This window comes from Rana temporaria, chromosome 5, assembly GCF_905171775.1.
Source record: "Rana temporaria chromosome 5, aRanTem1.1, whole genome shotgun sequence".
Classification (NCBI taxonomy): domain Eukaryota; kingdom Metazoa; phylum Chordata; class Amphibia; order Anura; family Ranidae; genus Rana; species Rana temporaria.
Genome location: NC_053493.1, coordinates 105,717,079 through 105,737,471, shown reverse-complemented (window position 1 = coordinate 105,737,471; position 20,393 = coordinate 105,717,079). Strand labels below are relative to the sequence as shown.

The following is a 20,393-nucleotide window of genomic DNA, read 5'->3' as shown; positions in this document are numbered from 1 at the left end:
GTCCTGGAGGCAATAATTGGAGAAGGTGACAAGGTAGCTGAAAAACAGGAGGTCTTGAAAGGGAACAAAGAGAACAATTAGGTTGGTATTTTGAGACTAGGTTAATGATGTAGAAGGGGCAGAGTTGTAGATGGCTTTGTAAGTTGTTGTTAGAATTTTTAATTTTGTGGGTGAGCGGCAGCCAGTGGAATGATTGACAGAGAGGGGTAGTAGACACTGAGGGATTAGTAAGGTGAATGAGTTTGGCAGCAGTATTCATGATGGAATGAATGGGGGATAACCTATGTAAAGGTAAGCCAATGAGGAGGGAGTTGCATTAGTCAAGGCGAAAGATAACCATGGAGTGAACAAGGAGTTTTGTGGCATCTTTGGTTAGGAAGGGGCATATTTTGGAAATGTTGTGGAGGTTGAGGCGGCAAGCTTTGGACCTTGATTGGATGTGGAACCTTGGCATGTGGGGACAGGTTGCTAGTTGAGCCGTCAGTCTTGACAAAGAAGTCAGGGGAAGTTGAACACGGAGGAGGAAATAATATGATTATTATAACAGCTTACCTGTAAAATCCTTTTATTCCAGTACATCACGGGACACAGAGCTGCATAGTAATAACTATGTGGGTATATAGGCTACCTTCAGGTAATGGACACTGGCACACCCAAGACACACCCCTCCCCTATATAACCCCTCCCAAACCGGGAGTACCTCAGTTTTTGTAGCAAAGCAATAAGTGTTCCAACAAGAGGGGCAGGAGCTCTGTGTACCGTGATGTACTAGAAGAAAAGGATTTTACAGGTAAGCTGTTATAAAAATCCTATTTTCTTTTTCGCACATCACTGGACACAGAGCTGCATAATAATAACTATGTGGGATGTCCCATAGCAATGCCATCTGAGGGGAGGGAGACACCAAATAAACAAGGCACCTTCAGACGTGAGGACCTATACTGCCACCTGCAGCACACTGCGCCCAAAGGCGATATCCTCATCCTCATATCCGATGCACTCGGATTCGATCGCAGGCTCCTACCAGGTAGGAACCCATGAGTAAGTTGCGTGCCTGTGACGTAACGCGTAGGGAGGAGCCTGCGATCGAATCCGAGTGCATCGGATCGAGCTGAGGAAACAGCATACTGAGTGGCGTTTTCATGCTTTACTGAAAGCTGGGATTTGTGAGTGCATATGTCAATGCTCTGAATACATTTTTGATCTGTCATCGAATATTGCGCAATTAGGTTCTTCTCTTTTCTTTCATGCAATCCCTGTCTGTGAGTACCTGTATCATCTGATCACAGCGGTGGAGGGCTGGATTAGCATTCAGATTGAAGAGAGTGATTTTTCCCTGCATGGAATCCTGCTAATCACTGTGCACTAATTAAGGACATATTAGTAATTCACAGTTTATGGAGTGTTCTCCCTGATTAGTTTTCTTTGTACGTTGTATCACCTTTTAAGTTAATATTAGCGCATCTATATTTTATATGTTTCACCTTATCCTTATGAATAATCAAATACGGTTGAAATCCTGGTTGAACTTCCAGTGACCAGTATGCGAAAGTAAGAGCGATAACACCAAATGTAACACACCTGCTCCCCATTCACACCTGAGACCTTGTAACACTAATGAGTCACATGACACTGGGGAGAGAAAATGGCTAATTGGTCCGAATTTGGACACTTTCACTTAGGGTGTACTCACTTTTGTTGCCAGCGGTTTAAACATTAATGACTGTGTGTTGAGTTATTTTGGGGGGACATCAAATTGACACTGTTATACAAGCTGTACACTCACTACTTTACAATGTAGCAAAGTGTAATTTCGTCAGTGTTGTCACATGAAAGATATAATAAAATATGTACAAAAATTTGAGGGGTGTACTCACTTTTGTGAGATACTGTAAGTGATTTCCAAGGAGATTATTTGATAATGTCTCAAACAGATCATTGGCTCTTTCTCTCTAATAAGCTAAAGCTAGCAAACAGTGTTTTACCAAAGAAATAAAAGATAATCCTTATTAGTCATGTATCTCTTTTCTCGCATTCAAGTAATGTAGACTCTCTGCAGTCTTCTCATTGTGAGGTGTATTTCTGGAGAACTAGGAGTTGGCTTTAAAAGTAAGAAGAAATTCTCAGGGGCACTGGGAGACTCAAGCCTAAGGCACCTGCCAAAGCTGGCTTGCTTTCAAAATTCAAAAAGCTGGCTTGCTTTCTTCCTGTTCTGTTTCTGATATTCCTGGGCATAGTTTCAGAAGCTAATAAGTACAAAGCTTTATATAGTATAAAGCACAAACTTTTCATCAAACTTTTGAAATAAATTCAAGCTGTGCTACCTGCTTCTAATGATGGTGCTAATAATACTAAACCTTTCTATGTGATAGCATTGTTGGAAATTAAAGAACGTTAAAGGTTTGGTCCACCCAAGTATAGTATTGGTGAGCTCTTGGGGAATAAATCAAACCCTGGTGTTCTTTAAAAAAAAAATTATAGCAATAAGATTTCTCCTGCCCATCCTCTGACATGACATCTTAATTACTATAGTAGCCTTAAGCCCCGTACACACGATTGGACCTTTGTCCGACCAAACTCACATCGGAATTCCGACGGAATTCCATCAGAATTCCATCGGAGTTAAAGAGAACATGTTCTCTATCTAAACTCCGATGGAATTCATCTGAATTTCTAATGGAATTACTCCAATGGGGCATACACAGGGTCAGAATTTTCGATGGAAAAAGTCTGTCTGATTTTTTCCATCAGAAATTCCGATCGTGTGTATGGGGCTAAAGTCTCATCTTCCCCTTCCATAATGTAAAACAAAACAAAAAATTCCACATTTAGCAACAAGGAAATAAATGTGTTAATTCCCATGAATTCGCTAATTATGTATTTTCACATTTGATGCAAACCTTTGATTTGAAAGTGCACCACAATCATGTCAGCCATAAAAAAAATTCAAGCTAAAGCGGGACTCATTTTTGGTCCAATGGTGAATGACTTTTCCCCAGAAATTAATGCAGATTTAATGCAGGAGATTTTGTTAAATGGTATTGGTGCAGCTCCTAGTGTAACACAAGTCTACAAAGCTACAGAGCTGTGATGTGTTAATGTAGGATTTGGGGAGATGTTTAGTTTGTTATTTATGTTCAATTAATTTTTATTTGAGTTGTTATCAAAAGTAAACAAACATTAATTTGACAATCTCTAGAGATGAAAAATCCAGAAATGTAGATAAGCAAGGTAATTGATAACACATACCGTATATAGGATCTGGTATACTTTAGCATATACATAGTAGCACAAGCCATGTCAAAGAACTAACAGATCTAGAAGAACATCAGTATTTGCTAAGCCTTCTTAAGCAAATAGGAAAAGGAACACTTAAGCCCTGTACACACGATCGGATATCTGATGGAATCTAATCGGATGGATTTTTTCATCGGATATCCAATGAAGCTGACTTTCATCAGTCTTGCCTACACACCATCATTCAAAAATCCGACCGTGTCCAATGCGGTGATGTAAAACACTACGACGTGCTGAGAAAAATGAAGTTTGATGCCTCTGAGCATGCGTCGACTTGATTCTGAGCATGCATGGATTTTTGACTGATGGACTTCCACACAGACTATTGTTTTTTTCTATTGTTTTTTTATCCATAGGAGGATTTTAAAACATGTTCTATTTTTTTCACCGATGGAAAACAAACCGATGGGGCCCACACACGATCAGTTTGTCTGATGAAAACGGTCCATCGGTCTGTTTTCATCAGACAAACTGATTGTGTGTACAGGGCTTAACAGGTGTAATCAATAATAACGTATTATGGTGTAAAATATAAGCGGGAGCCCCATAGGAAAGCTAACTTATTATATATTACAATAGGAATGGTTGAGCCAATTATCCCATAAACGGAAATGTATGTAGTCATGAAGTCATTTTTTATAGCAAGTATTCTTTCATAAGAGCAATACAAATTACACATTACCAATTACATTACTAAAAAATAGGATAGCAGAAGAATTCTAGATGATAAGGGAATCTCATTGACAGTAAGGTGTAACAATGCTAATTCAGCCAAAGGTTGTAAGGGTGAAGGAGTAAAATAAGGAATAAGTACAAATATGTCTCATGGGGGGTTGGTAGAAGAGATATAATGTCAAGTTTATATGAATGGATGGGTGTAGTCGGTTATGTTGCAGTAAGTGCCACTTGGATTTATGATAACAAATCCTGGTCTGGTACTTGGTAGATGCTTTGGACTTCAGTAAAGGGATTCAAGACCTGATTCAAAAATAGGTCTTGTAAGAGATGTGTGCTCAGATTCGTCCATTTATAGACGTGTAGAGAAGGGATAAAAATTTTCAATAAATCCATTGGTAAAGGAATAGACTGATAGGTACCTGATGCACTTTTTACATGATTATTTTAAAGTATGATTATGCTAAAGATTTGGTTATATCTCAGGGATCTACAAACTACAGCCCTCCAGGTGTTGTGGAACTACACATCCCATGAGGTATTGTAAAACCCTGACATTCACAGACATGACTAGATATGATGGGAACTGTAGATCCTGAACAACTGGAGGGCCATCATTTGGAGACCCCTGATTCAAGAGAGTATTAAAAAAGAGCCAGTCTGTTGTCTGTCTAAATCCTGCCATTGTAGGGTTTGGCCACACATAAAGGCCTGGTTCTCCTTGAATCAGGTATAGATCAGTGAGCTCACGACTCACCCTATCAATAGGTAATTAAGCAACACTGTAATGTTAATCCATCTATCTTAACCAACTGTTATACATTACCTCCTGTGGTTTGATTTAATCGTGCTTGTTGTCTCAATTGATAAGCTTCAAAGTCAAATGCTTGACCTTCTTCATTACCATTATCATCTTCAATTCCATCAACAACTCTGTTAAAATGAAAATACAGTTACTGTTTAATATCTTAAGTGAAATTTGAACCTGCAGGGCATAATCCAACATAATTTAAATAATATATATAATAGGTATGGTGATTGCAGTTGTATCAGTGTGCTTGTACTAACAAAATAACTCAATACTGAGTCTGATGCATTTTTTTTTACAAATACCGTTATTTTTTCACCACTGAAATAGTGTTTGAATATTTCAATATTCTTTATTAGTTTCATATAAAGAGTTAGCATTTACATGTGAAATCTTGTCAGATGTTCCAACTAGAACACAGGTAACAAATTATGGAAAATACTCATAACAGTCAATGCAGTGGGAAATTCAATACAGATCAGTAAACATATGCCTCCATCCGGAGAAATTCCAGAGATATTAGTAGAGGTGGCTCCAGAGGAGGGGAGGGGGGGGAGGTTTGGATGGGAAAAAGAGGGGGTAAGGATGGGAAGGGGAGGGAGGGAAGAGGGAAGAGAGCATCAGCAAATCAATCAAATATACTAGTGGGTAACAAGAAACATTATATTTGTACAGTGCAGCTAGGATGTGATAACCATGAAGACCACTGAAAAAGGCATTTATCTATGCATACGTTTTTTCTAGCTACTAGTCTCTCCATCTCACATTGAAGATTAAGGTCTGTAATTGTGGATCCTTTGGGTGGGAGTTTGGAAGCTTTCCAAAGTCTAGTGATATTCAGCATTTCTTCAAGTAGGAGATGTATTATTACTACCTGTGATCTGGGAGGAAATGTTTCTACCCCTAGGTGGAGTAGAGCTAGCGACGGGTTGGATATTGAGGGGATGTGCGATTATTTGAATATTTTATTGTTTATACATTTTTTAATAATTCTGAAGATCAATAAAACACAATATAATAATAAATGCATCCATCCAGATATTTTAAATAACTCCGGCAATATGCCATACATTGTATACCAAAACAATTAACAAAGTATTGTTGCCACACCTGAATTAAAATGATTCTAAACATTCAAAAAAAAATGTTTTAATCATAAACATGCCATGCTTACCTGCTCTTCCCCTATAGGAAGCCACTTCCCAAGCCAATAGACACAGAACGTGTGGCTCAGCCCCCTGCTCCCTCATCATAGGATTTAATTAAAACCCACAGGAGCCAATAGCTTTCACTACTGCCTCTCTGTCCTATGAGGTGAGAGACAGAGAACAGAGAAAGCTGTTGCTCTCAGGCACAGCACTGCATCAAGATCGGGCTCAAACAATTATTTAGTGGACCTGGGGGGCGATTCTGTTCACATAAGGTTTTCTACCTTAAAGCAAAATGCATTAGGGTAAAAAAAAACCTTCAGCCTTTAGAGACACTTTAAGGAACCCATATAATAATGCAATAATTGTGTCTTTTTAACCAAACTTAGCAACATACAATAATGACATCAGAAAAATACCTAGTAGTGAACCATTATTTCCTCCCCTTTTATAAAATATATATATATATATATACCTTGTTCTGAGTATAGACCTATATATATCCCAAACATATTTGAATTAAATTACTGATGCTGCTGAATGACTCATGAATCTGCTAACAGCCTACTCCAAGTATGCACAACTCCTCTGGGAAAATAACCGTACACATACACTGTAACTTGTTATTCCAGGGCTGCTGATAGATTTTAGAAATGAGGCTGCAGATGCTTGATAAGGAAAGCATGGCACTTATCTTACAGGTATTAGGTAAAAGGAAAAGTGTCATCTTGCCTGGTAAGAATCTTATCTGTAGCAGCTTTACATCGGTTTATGGACCCAGCTACTGCCCTTTAGTTTTAGATACTGCTCAGATTTACAGAAAAACTGTCTAGGAAAGTTCAGAAAGCATATTCGATGACTACTAACAGTTTTTCATCAAAATACTCATAGCGCCTGGTTACTTCCAAGTACCGGTGCTTTGTTAAATTTAGAGGGGGATCAGAGAGTTAGGTTGCTCTGATCCAGTTAATCTATTCAAATTGGGTCTCTGTCTCAGCTTGGCTGTGCTGTGGGCTTACTCTGTCGTTCCTGGGGTGCTGTTCCCACCACAAGACGATAGGTAGCAGCAGTGGAGTCGAGGTTTGGGTGCTTTTCCTCAACAGCCTATCAGGAGGATTTCTCCTCGCTGTGCATGCTGGGGGAGGGTATTTATGAGACAGATGTCATTGGTCTGGGTTCTTCTTCGAGTGCGGCACCCACCTTTAGGGTGACTGCATCACAGCGCCTCGGCGAAATGGCCTACCAGGCTGGGGTGCGTGTGTTCCTGGTTTCCGGGACCATGTTGGCCGGAACATTTAAAGCTGTGGCGGGGCCCCAGTAATCGACTGGGTCCCCAATCCTAAAAGAAGATCCCAAGCGAGATAGCTGTTTGGTGGGGAGTCCATCTGATCAGAGCCAAGAGAGGCTGGCAATGCAATAGGGTCTCAACAATCCACAGGAGATCAAGGGAACCGAATACTGAAAAGATGGACGTTGGTCACCTGTCAGTCGATCACCTGTAAACTACCTGAAGGAGATCCAGTCCAAAGTCTTTTTAAGGAGGATTACCTCCGCTACCTCAAACCTAAGGAGGGTCTGTGGCAGAGACTTTTCCTCTAAGTTCCGAGTGATACTCTGGCTGCCAGGTCAGTGAGAGAGGCCTGTCCAGGTAAGCTATACCCACTCCGGCTAGAGTGGCAAAGAGGACTTGAGCCCTGTACACACAATCGGTTCATCTGATGGAATCTAATCTGATGGATTTTTTCATCAGATATCCAATGAGGCTGACATTCATCAGTCTTGCCTACACACCATCAGTTAAAAATCTGATCGTGTCCAACGCGGTGATATAAAACACTACGACGTGCTGAGAAAAATTAAGTTAAATGCTTCTGAGCATGTGTCGACTTGATTCTGAGCATGCGTGGATTTTTGACCGATGGATTTCCCCACAGACGATCGTTTTTTTTCTATCGTTTTTTTAACCATAAGAAAAATTTAAAACGGGTTTCATTTTTTTTTCACCGATGAATAAAAAAAACGATGGGGCCCACACACAATCAGTTCGTCCGATGAAAACGGTCCATCGGTCCGTTTTCATCAGACGAACCGATCGTGTGTACAGGGCTTAAGTGTTGTTGGAAGCAGGACTGTTTCCCTTTGATACGCCTGAATCTGCTATTTCCCCTTCTACTTCAACTCTTCTATTACCACAAAGTTTTATTGTTTTTATAAAGAGCACAGAAAAAGACATCTGTAGTGGAGATTCCATTAATGCTACATCCACCATACACCCTTAGACGGCGGAGGAGCCATGAGGTAACATGCCACCCAAAACAAACCAGAAGCTCCTTCGGAGGTAGTGCTACACACTGTTAGTAGTCCGTGAGTTTACAAGGAAGATGCTGCTAATAGGAGAGAGTACAATGAAGTGTATACAAAAACCTAGACCCAAACAACCTTCAGATGACTGGACAGAGAAAGATCAAAAAATACAATTTCCTAGAACAAAAATGATGATCAAATTGTACACATATTCCAGGGATTAACAGAAAAATAAAAGTGCGAAGGGCTACATAAAGTACACAAGAAATATTAACCCACCCCATGGAACAGCAGGAGGAGAGCATGGCTGCAATGGACACAGCGAGTGGAGAATAGAGCATAGAATCCTTACTAATATATAACTCACAGCACAGCAGGTTATCATCAGCATTATGATAATCACACAGGCATCACAGTAAACAGGTGCTCCCTCATAGCTCTGTGTCACATGGCTTTTGGGTGCTGACTTTTGGCTGTACTGTTACAGCTGTACTTTTATGTTCTGTATGTTATGTATGTTATGGCTGTACTGTTACAGTCTATAACACTCAGTACAGCCAAAAATTAACAAAGTCAGCATCCAACAGGCATGTGAGACAGAGCCATGATAGAACACCTACGTACTGTGCTGCCTGTGTGATTATCATAAGACACAGTGAAATGCTATTTTACACTTGCATTTGACGGAGCAGTAAACATGTGCAGTGGAGCTGCATTTTTACCCACCCCCCAAACCAATTCCCTCGAACCGATTCCCAATAAAGCGTGATATCCAGGGTGATATCCCGGTCATCACTGCAGCAATAATCAATATATCATTTTTTAGCTCCAGGGATTCTTCACAAAGTAAAAGTAATCCTAGTGACTATGAAGCCACTGGATTACTTTTACAGGCCACCCTCCGCCCCCACTACCACCTTTACTGCCTTTAAGATGCGACCAGGAGCACTCGGTTCCTGGGACACAGTGAGAGAGGTGGATGTAATTCCTCCCACGATGTAACATCAGAACCAGAAGTGACAAGGATTTTATCGCTTCCAGTTTTGGTCTCATGTAAACAAGCCATTACTGATCAAACCGATTTTGGTTTGATTGGATGCTTTGGAGACCAGGGGACAGATATGAGGTCCCTAGATCTCTACATAAAGGGGACCTGTCATGGTCCATGCTATCACAAGGGATGTTGTTCCTCCCTTGTGTTCGCAAAAAAAGAGAAAAATATAAAAATACAGTAACCATTTAAAAAATAAATAAAATAACTTATCAAAATAAATATTAAATAAATGTAACTGCTTGCCGTCCAGCGCACGACGCTATACGTCAGCACAATGGCATTGTTGCAGGAATGGGCATACAGGTACGCCCCCTTCAAATCGCGGCATTGTGGGAGTGCGAGCACCCGCAGCGTACTCAGTGACCCGCAGACTCAATGTCCGCCGGTGTCCCCCGATCATGTCACAGAGAGGCAGAATGGGGGATGCCTGTGTAAAGAAGGCATCTCCCTGTTCTGCCTTGTGACGGGACAATGATCTACTGCTCCCTGTCATCGGGAGCAGTGATCAGCGTCGTGTCACTGGTAGCCCAGCTCCCACACAGTTATAATCACTCCCTAGGACACACTTAACCCCTTCCTTGCCTCCTAGTGGTTAATTCCTTCCCTGCCAGTGTCATTTACACATTAATCAGTGCATTTTTTTAGCACTGATCGCTGTATAAAGGACAATGGTCCCAAAATAGTGTCAAAAGTGTCCGATGTGTCCGCCGCAATATCATAGTCACGATAAAAATTGCAGATCGCCGCCATTACTAGTAAAAAAAAACTGCCGCCACTTCATGCTTATGCCCAATTGCAAACACACACGTTGGTCTTGCGTGCATATGTAAATGAACTTGTCTTGCATACAGATGGCAGAACTTCTTCAGCCAACATACACAAAGCTACATATTTTTTCAGCTATTTAGCGCCACCCTTTTGGGCAACTTCTTCATGTTCTCTCAGGCCTTGTACTCACGACCGGATCTGTGCGCTGGAAACTGTCTGCCCGACAGTTTCCGGCGTACAAGGCTGATTTGTGTTTTGTTCCGCTGGCGTGTACACACCAGCGGACCAAATTCCCGTCGTACCGGAACGCGTGCACGTAAACTACGTACGACGTCACTATAAAGGGGAAGACCAAAGTTAATGGCGCCGCCCTCTGTTCCTCTTTTGCTAGTTACGTGTTTGCTCGTGTTAGTGAAGGTTTGGTTAGAGCTGATTCGCGCTTCTCGGTCTCCAGGCTTTGACAGCGTGTATTCACGGGTTCAGTGCGTGTGCTTGCGGTAACGTAGTTGTCATTCGGCTATAGGCAAGCAGGTTGTTTCTGCTTTAGCAGTTGCATCCTGTGCGCTCGTATCTGTTTGTCGCGCGTTTGTCGCAGGTAGTGCTGGATTTGCGAGTGCTTTCTGTTTCAGTGTGTTCTTGACTGACCAGCCGGCCGGTTTGAAGCCATGATGGAGCAGCAGCGTCAATTTTCGCGAGTTGGTGCTGTTTATGGGATGGCTGCTGGATATGTTCATTTGTCCAGTACTTTGGCCAGAAACAGGGGGCGGAGGCGTTTCTGGACCAAGAATTGGTTGCGCCAGCGTGACCAGTTCTCACATATGCCTCTGCTTAGGGAACTCCAGGAGAATAATCCTAATGACTTTAGGAATTTTCTCCGCATGACGGACCCCGTATTCAACCGTCTGCTGGATCTTCTGTCCCCCTATATCACGAGGCAGGACACTGTGATGCGCCAAGCCATCACGGCCGAGCAGAGGCTTATTGCCACGTTGCGGTACCTGGCGACTGGGAGGAGCCTGCAGGACCTCAAGTTCTCGACAGGCATCTCTCCGCAGGCGCTTGGGGTCATCATACCGGACACGTGTGCTGCCATCATCAAAGTTATGCATGAGGAGTATATTAAGGTAAGTTTCCTGGCTCTAATAATGTGGCCAACTAACTTTATTTTTATTTTCCCAGATATGCTGTGTGTTTAACTAACGTTAGCTTTTCTCCCTATGCATGTTGATATCAGCTTTACATGTTTTATTCTTGGCCTACCTGCATATTTGTCCCTTACCCAATATTAACCTGTCCAGCATGCTATCCTAGGGACAAACCCACCTTGCCATTTTTTCAAACAGGACTTTTTGGGGTTTTTCCCCCCCCCCCCCCCTTCAAACTTTTATTGTCCCCATCAGAGGGCTGTGGAGTCTCTTAATGAAGTGGCCCTATATATTTCATTTTCCAAATTCTCCATGCACATTTTTCTAATGCAATTTTAATACTGTGAACTGTCACAAGGATGCTTGTAGGATGTATTTGTTACAAAGTACTAAATCTCTAATTTTGTTTGTCCCCACAGCTACCCTCCACACCACAGGAATGGCAGTCTGTGGCTTCCCAATTTGCCCAGCGGTGTGATTTTCCAAACTGCGGTGGAGCAATAGATGGGAAACACGTCCGCATTGTGCCCCCACCCCGCTCGGGGTCCTACTATTATAATTACAAGGGTTATCATAGTATTGTGTTGATGGCGGTGGTGTCGGCACAGTATGAGTTTCTATATGTGGACGTGGGGAAGAATGGCCGGATGTCTGATGGGGGAGTGTTCGCACGGACTGATTTCTATGATCGTCTCCAAGCTGGTGGTCTGGCATTGCCACCAGATGAAGATAATGTGGAAGGACTTCCGTTTGTGTTCCTAGCGGACGAGGCTTTCGGGCTTGGTCCTCACCTCATGCGGCCTTTTCCCCAGAGGACCCTCACCTCAGAGAGGAGTGTGTTTAATTTTCGGTTGGCCAGGGCTCGGAGGGTAGTCGAGAATGCCTTTGGGATACTCACCAACCGGTTCCGCCTGTTCAGGACATCGATACATCTGGCGGAATATAAATTGGACACCGTTGTATTTGCCTGCTGCATTTTGCACAACTTTTTACGCAGGCACTCCCAGACGTACCTACCCGACATCGGTTCTGAGGCAAGACTACCCTCAGATCCCCTTCCCGGGCTGGACACTGGTCGCGCTGGCTTGGCCCCCCAATCAGCTCGTGAGGTACGCGACAAATATGTTGAGTACTTCATGGGTCGGGGGGCCATTGCTATGCCAGATCATATTTCTTTCTAATTCGGCCCCCAAAGAAAGGAATATTCTAAAAAATAATAAATAATTAGACCATTGGACTTTATACAGTTGTTTGTCATTAATGCTTTTTCTCTTTTTCTGTCTTCCTGGTTCTCTAACTAACTTCTTCAATTGTAATGCATAATTGATTTCTCCACTTTTAGTAACTAACCACATTTTGCACAGTATTCACTCATCTACAAACAGGGTATTGAGTCTAGAAATAAGAAGCAACTCCATTTGTAAATGTTGAGGTCAATTTTTTTTTATTTTTGCTTGTTCATGACCCCAAAAAAATTTTTTGATTTTTTTCATTACTCCCTGCTTTTGTACTTAGGAGTCTTCAAAATTTTTTAAAAAAATTTTTTTTTTTTCAGGTAATTCAACCAAAAATATTATGCAGATTATACATTTATTAACAAGTTCACTTTTTTTTTCCTCAAATATAGTTAGATTTATTGTTTACATATATATATATATATATAGATTATATTTGGTGGGGTGTTTACCGCCTTAAATTTATTTTTGGCCATATTTTTTAGGCACAAAAAACAATAATTTTGTAACCATTTTTCTTGTTTTTGGTGTGTTTTTCTAAAACAAAATTTTTGGGTGAGAATTTGGAGTCAAATCTCTACTTCACTAAATTCAGTGATTAGAGAGATTTATAATTCTATATATATATTGAAAATAATTTTTGGCGTTGTTTATTCTTTATGGTCTAAACTTTATAGTATCCCAAAATGTTCAACATGGTCAAAAAGTAACAAAATCAAATTCAAAAAATATAAAAACTCACAACAGCAGTCAGTCATGGTGTGCTTTCACACTGGAACACGCCAAAATTGGAAGATACACACATTCAGTGCAAACTCGCCAAATGTCATTGGTTCAACAGACAAATGGCCACATGTGCTATCTGACATCATGGGTGATCAATGTCTGTGTTTTGTGGGAGCAAACCCTTCCTCTCAACTACTTGAGGATGGAGGAGGGGGTTGGACCCACAAAGCACAGACATTAGATATTCTGTGATGGCAGATAGCACATGTTGGCACACTGTGTGTGTATCTTCAAATTTTGGCGTATTCATTATTCAAACTGTTAAAATGTTTGTGGGGGCGGGGGATGGGCGGGGGGTGTTTCAGTCTTTGACACGGCCCATCATGTCAATAATGTTCTTAAAATTTGCTTCGATTACCATCATTCTTTGCCGCATATTGTCCATTTCCGTGCTGCATTCCAAAAGGACATTTGTTACATTCTGTTCCATGAGAAACATCCTTTCACGCATATTGTGCATTTCAGTGCTGCACTCCATTACCTGCTGAATAATTATAGCAGCACTTGCACGTGAAAATCTTGGCACACCATCCTCCTCCCCTAAACCAACAAAAAAAAAATGGCATTTACAATATTATTTTTCAATGAGGCCTATCTACATATGTTTTTTGGAATCAAGCTAGGGTGACACTGACCTGATGGGCTTCTCCTTTCCACCTCTTCGACATCTTCTATCACTCCTCCTTCTTCCACCACCTCCCCATCATCTTCAATCACTCCTCCTTCTTCCACCACTTCCCCATCATCTTGGACTCCTCCTTCATCCATCAATCCACCTTCTTTCAATTCGCCAAATTGTTCTTCCGCCACTTGCCCTTCATCTGCTATGACTTCTAAGTCCAAAATTACTTCTTCCTCCTCTCTTCCTTCCTCCTTTCTTCCTTCCTCCTCTCCTTCCACATCCTCCTCTCCTTCCACATCCTCCTCTCCTTCCACATCCTCCTCTCCTTCCACATCCTCTTCTCCTTCCACATCCTCCTCCTCCTCCACATGTTGAGATGGCAGATTTTGGCCTTGTCTGGCCCTCTCTGCCTCCTCCAAATGCTGGCGACTTCTTTCCCCTGAAATAAACCAAAAAAAATGTAGACTCATCAGCACACAGATATTGGAGAGCATAAATCGCACACATTGCTTAGAAGATGCTTTCATTTAGTTACTTTTATCTTTCACCAAACCTACATTTTGCAATTACTTCTATATGGCAAGCTCTGATCCTGCCCCTTTTTAGCAAAGTGACACACATGGATGTCCCCCCTAAACTGTATTTCTGGGATACCCTACCAAAACCCATTTTTGATTTGGGGAGACACAGGTGCTCTGCATTGCAGATGTGAAAACATCTGCTTTATTACCACTGTTTTTAGAATGAATCCTGTTTGCCTTTCCCATTCTCCTTCTTTTTTTTTATAGAACTAGCTTTTACACAATGTTTACAAACAAAGTTTTTGGCCAGTGAGCCATGTCCAGGTGTGTTGTTCCTGGAATAACCGAGCCTTTCTGATAAACTATGTGATGTTACGTTGTTTACTAAGAACACTGTTTGTAAATATGTAGTTATTTATGTTCTAAAAAATAAATAACAACATGTCTTTAAAATTACAAGCAGGCCAAGGAGGCAGATGGTGAAATATACATGGCAACACATTATTGCAGACAATCACCCCCCCCCCCCCCCCAAACCCAATATATATTTACTTACTTTTACGCAGAATTTTAAGTATTTTCTTCATCTGATGTGGCTCCCTCAATTTTAAGTCTGACCATCGTTTCCTCAGCTGTTCCTTGGACCTGGTGATCCCAAACATCCTCTGCATTCTCCTCGCCACCTTGTCCATAATATGTGCCTTTCGGCGGTTAGGGGTCTTGTATGGCCCTAATTCACCATCATAGTCCTTTTTTCGCATGATGTAAACTAACTCCACCATTTCCTGGAACCGCATATTAGTGGCTTTATATCTTCTTTTCCTTGATCGGGACGTCCCTGCCTCTGTCCCTTCACTTGTGGCATGAGAGCATCGTGCCCGCTCGTGTGACATCGCCATCTTTCCTTTCCCACAGAGATTATGGGCGTGGAAAAGATGAATTCTTACGCCATGGGCGGAGAAGAGGGCGGCGTTTAATACATACGCGGAGTGTAGAGAATGCAAACAACGTGTTTACGTCCGTTACGCGGAGAATCTTCGAGCGCATCCAGAACATACACAGTTAACGCCATATTTCCTAAAATCATTGATTAGGGGCCTCGCAAAGGTGACGAGGGCGGGGTTTCATAAATACGCGGAGTGTTAAAAAGGTTTACGCCGTGATTACGCATCTTACGCGGTAATTAGGCGAGCGTGAGAAACGAGGAGCGAGAGACAGGAAGGTAAGGAATTTAAAAATGTGATCAGCAGAGGCCTTGAAAATGTAGACACATGGGATGGGGGTTTGGGCTGTTGGTTGCACCCTTTTTAAGCTATTCTGTCTATGGGGTACCACAATGTTATTTTGGTATCCAAATGCTTTTGGACACCTCACAAAATAGAGATGTGAACAATGCTGTACCTCATTGACAAGTTTTTGAATGGTGTATTCAGATCAGGCAAAGTATTGTTCAAGTGTTGGTTGTACAGAGGTCATTAGGAAGTGTCTTTTATGTCATCCATTGTCAGGGGTATGAGATTTACACATGAAAGAGTGCCTAGATGAAAACTGACATTTGTAAGCATTGTTTAATTTAATATATTTAAAATATTTACTGCAATGTGAACAATGGCTCTGCATCTAGCAAATCAATGTTTGGTACAAGCAATGCGGCCGAGCTGCCAATCATTGTTTAAACAAGAGAGACTGTGTTTGGAATTAGATATAGGTAATAAATTTGAAGACACATATTAGATCAAGGTCAACGCTGATCCTTTTGAATATTTATTTTTCTGTGGTTTATGTTTTTGTAATCTAGACTCAAAAAGAAATATAATTTTTCAAAAATTGCAATGGACCTCCTACAAAGCAAGGAATCTATAGAGGCCTTACTTCAAAAATACCAGGACACGCCCATCCTGTGGAATTCAAAACACTCGTTATATTGCAATAAAGAGGTACGAGCGGCAGCACTAGAAGAGCTAGCAAATTATATGCAAACTTGGGTGCCAGGATGCACTGCCAACATGGTGAAGGATAAACTTGCCAACCTCAGAAGCACATACAGGAGAGCATACAAAGCTAATAAAATCAAAAAATCGGGAGCAGCAGCAAGACAAGCAAAGGAACCCAAACTGTGGTATTATAAACAGATGGCTTTTTTGCGGGACGAAATGGAAGGCAGGAAAACGATGTCCAGTCTTTCTTCCAACCTTTCCTCCATGCTACCTTCCAGCGGACATTCCCCAGATGACCACAGCCCTGCAGAGTCGGAGGAAGAGGGCCTGGCTGACAGAGATGCAGATCTGCCACCCTTCGATGAGGAGGTATAGTAGTTTCCTCTATATTTATGGCCTAAATAATTCTTGGTGGATTAATGATTAGATATTGAAAAAAAAAAACCAAGCTGGAAAAAAACAAACAAAAAGGTGTACAGACAAATAGGTGTCAGGGATGACAACTGCAGGGGTCAGAAGTAGAGTGTATTCAAGTAATAATGAACAGAAAATACTGAACGAAAAACATGAAAATGAGTGTGGTTTTATTTAGCGAAATTGTAAAAAAATTCCTTTTTTTTACACACAGGAAGAAGAGATCAGCCAGGAGGTGGCAGATCCTCAGGTGTCTGTCAGCCAGGAGGAGGCCGGGGTCAGTGGCAGCCAGGAGGAGGCCGGGGTCAGTGGCAGCCAGGAGGAGGCCGGGGTCAGTGGCAGCCAGGAGGAGGCCGGGGTCAGTGGCAGCCAGGAGGAGGCTGGGCCCAGTGGCCTGCAGCAGGTCCACCCGGCCAGGAGAACCACCACCAGCCAGTCTTCTCCCCCCCAGGTGAGGCCATCAGGCCGAAGGAGGCAGTTGAGGCCTGTGGAGGAGGCAAGCCTCCGCATGATCCAGGAGGCAAGCGCCATCATGAGGGCCCCCCTCAACCCCACAGAGGCCTTCAGTGCCTCATTGGCCCATGATTTAAATGAAGGGGAGGAGGACCAGAGAAGACTGGCAAAGGCCCTGATGAACCAGGTACTTTGGTGGATGCAGAGGGGCCTGCTGACCCCAGACACTGGGCTATGTGACCCGGCCCGGCTTGCGGAACACCATCCTCCTGCTGCCACATCAACCCCACCTGCAAGACCCCGTGTTCGATCCGCTGGAAGGCTGCCTGGAGGGAAGGCTGGAAAGAGGAGGAAACGTTGATTTTCTGCCTTCCATTTCCTTCCACATAAAGGACATCTTGTTTGTACTACCACAGTTTGGGTTCCTTTGTTTGTGTGCTGCTGCTTAATATTTTTGTGTTTGGCTCCTGAGGCTTGGAAGTTTATCCTTCACCATGTTGGAAATGCAAGTTTGCATATAGTTTGCTATCTATTCTAGTGCTGCCGTTCTTTTTATTTTTTTGTGATGACATTTGCCAGAATAAAAGGCCTTTTGCTTTCATTTGAAAACATGTCTATTGTTTGATATACTGTGGGGATTATTAGGCAGCAAACCTTTAATAAATATACAATGGGTAATTTACAAAGGACACACTCCTTGGGGGGGGGGGGGACATTTGGTGTGCCAACATGGTTTAATATTCTCTAATGAAACACCAAAAAAAAAAAAAAAAAATTAAAAATACATGTAAAAAAAAAATAGTTTAAATGGTGACATAACTAGAAACAAAAAAAGAAATTAAAAAAATGCACATTCCTTTACAAAAATGAATACTCTAAATTATGGAGGACCACCAACCAAAACACACGTCTGGCATAGAAAACATTATTAAAGGATTACATCACAAGCAAGAAATGTGACATTTCAGTATGGGACAACTCTATTGAAATTGCATCAGCAAGAGAACGGGGTTATTCTAGCAAGAGAAGAATTAATCAAACGAGGCTTTAAAATGTGGTTTAGTGCGCCTTTTTAAGACATTGTTCTCTTGCTAGAATAAAAGGTTTCTAATGACGAATGTGCCATATCCCAAAGAAACGCGAGTTTTACCTGAACGAGCGCTCCCGTCTCCTCATTTGGACTGAGCATGCGCGGGGTTTTTGTACGCTGCTTTTGTGTACAGACGACCGAACATGTCTGACGGACACGATTCCAGCAGACTGTTTTAAAGCAAGACCAGGAAACAGTTGTTCGTTGGAAAACGGTCTGGCCGACGATTGTTTGCTGGAATTCTGTACGTTACTGCCTACACACGAACGAACATGTCCGCTGAAACTGGTCCGCGGACCAGTTTCAGCAGACATGTTTGGTCGTGAGTACAAGGCCTCATGGTTAGCATTGGTTCGGAGCATGCGTGTTTGTACTTTGTATTTTAATCTGACAAGCTTGTGTACACACGATCAGATAATCCGACAGCACAGATTTGTTGTCGGAAAATTTGAGAGCATGCTATCCCACTCTTGTTGTTGGATATTCCGACAACAATTGTCTGATGGAGCGTACAAATAGTCAGATTATCCGACAAAAACCCTGCTATCACACAATTGGTGTCGGAAAATCCGATCGTGTGTATGAGGTTTAAGAGTCTGCTCAAAGGATGTATGTTCACTAAGTGAACACATGATTCACTTATGTCCTGCAGAGATTTTCTTGAAATCTTAGTTTATTATAAAGAACAACATATCCTTAAATCAGATTTCATCCTGGGGTTATGTAATTGCATATTTTTTCGGAGTTTAGAAATAGAACATGTTTTATTTTTTCCAATGGAAATTCCAATCGTCTGTGTGGAACTCCGACGGAGAAAAAAACACGCATGATCAGAATCAAATCGATGCATGCTCGGAAGCATTGAACTTCATTTTTCTCGGCTCGCCGTAGTGTTATACGTCACTGTGTTTTGGATGTTCGGAATTTGGTCTGACAGGCCCGGATTCTCGCACGAGTTACGCCGGCGTATCTCCAGCCATCGTATCTTGGCGCTTGATTCAAAAAATCAGATACGCCAAAATTTCACTAAGATACGACCAGCGTAAGTCTCTTATGCCGTCGTATCTTAATTGCATATTTACGCTGGCCGTTAGGGGTGTGTACGCTGATTTACACCTAGAAATATGTAAATCAGCTAGATACGCCAATTCACAAACGTACGCCCGGCCGACGCAGTACAGATACGCCATTTACGTTAGGCTTTTCCCGGCATAAAGTTACCCCTGCTATATGAGGCGTAGATGAGGCGTACCAATGTTAAGTATGGACGTCGGAACAGCGCCAAATTTTTCACGTTTTACGTCGTTTGCGTAAGTCGTTCGCGAATAGGGCTGTGTGTAATTTACTTTCACGTCGAAAGCATTGGCTTCTTGCGGGTTAATTTGGAGCATGCGCACTGGGATACTTTCACGGACGGCCCATGCACCGTTCGTAAAAAGCGTCATTTACGTGGGGTCACATAAAATTTACATAACACACGCCCACATCTTCCACATTTGAATTAGGCAGGCTTACGCCGGCCTATTTACGCTACGCCGCAAATTTGGTTTGAGAATACGGCACTTGCCTGTCAAAGTTGCGGAGGCGTAACGTAAATAGTATACGTTACGCCCGCACAAAGATGCACGCTTCTACTTGAATCCGGGCCTCAGTGTGTATGCAAGACAGCTTAAACGGAATTCCGACTTAAAATTCCATCGGCTTTTACCCCTTTGGAAATTCCGATTGTGTGTACAGGGCATAATAGTTCCTTACAGTCCATAAAGCTCACAGAAGGGTAATTTATCTCATTTATACTTTTTACCTTACTGTTGTTTTGTTATTTTAATTATCATTAGCAGTATCGTAAAAAAAATAGTTTGCAGTAAAACATTTTTTAAATGATTGGTATATTAATGATTGCAGGTACTGTCATCTTTCGATATACTGGGGTCTTCAGACACGGACAACTGAGCAAATCCCTTTACAAGCCTGAATGTACTCCATGATTTGCTGACAATGTAATTATTTTTGAGCCTGAGGCACATAAATAATGTACCACGGCCTGTACAATGAAATTTGCTTATATGTCACTATAACCTTATTTAAGTGTGAGCACAGGCAAGTTATGTATCGTTATACATACAGTTATATTAT

General features: G+C 42.0%; 1 protein-coding gene across 1 annotated transcript in view; it reads right to left on the bottom strand.

The window, feature by feature from the left end:
- The window catches only part of KCNH8 (potassium voltage-gated channel subfamily H member 8), a 580,442-nt gene that overhangs the window by 33,728 nt on the left and 526,321 nt on the right, over positions 1 to 20,393 (bottom strand). The window contains 1 exon segment of the mRNA XM_040352973.1: positions 4,799 to 4,905. Coding sequence (XP_040208907.1) covers positions 4,799 to 4,905 — 107 coding nt within the window.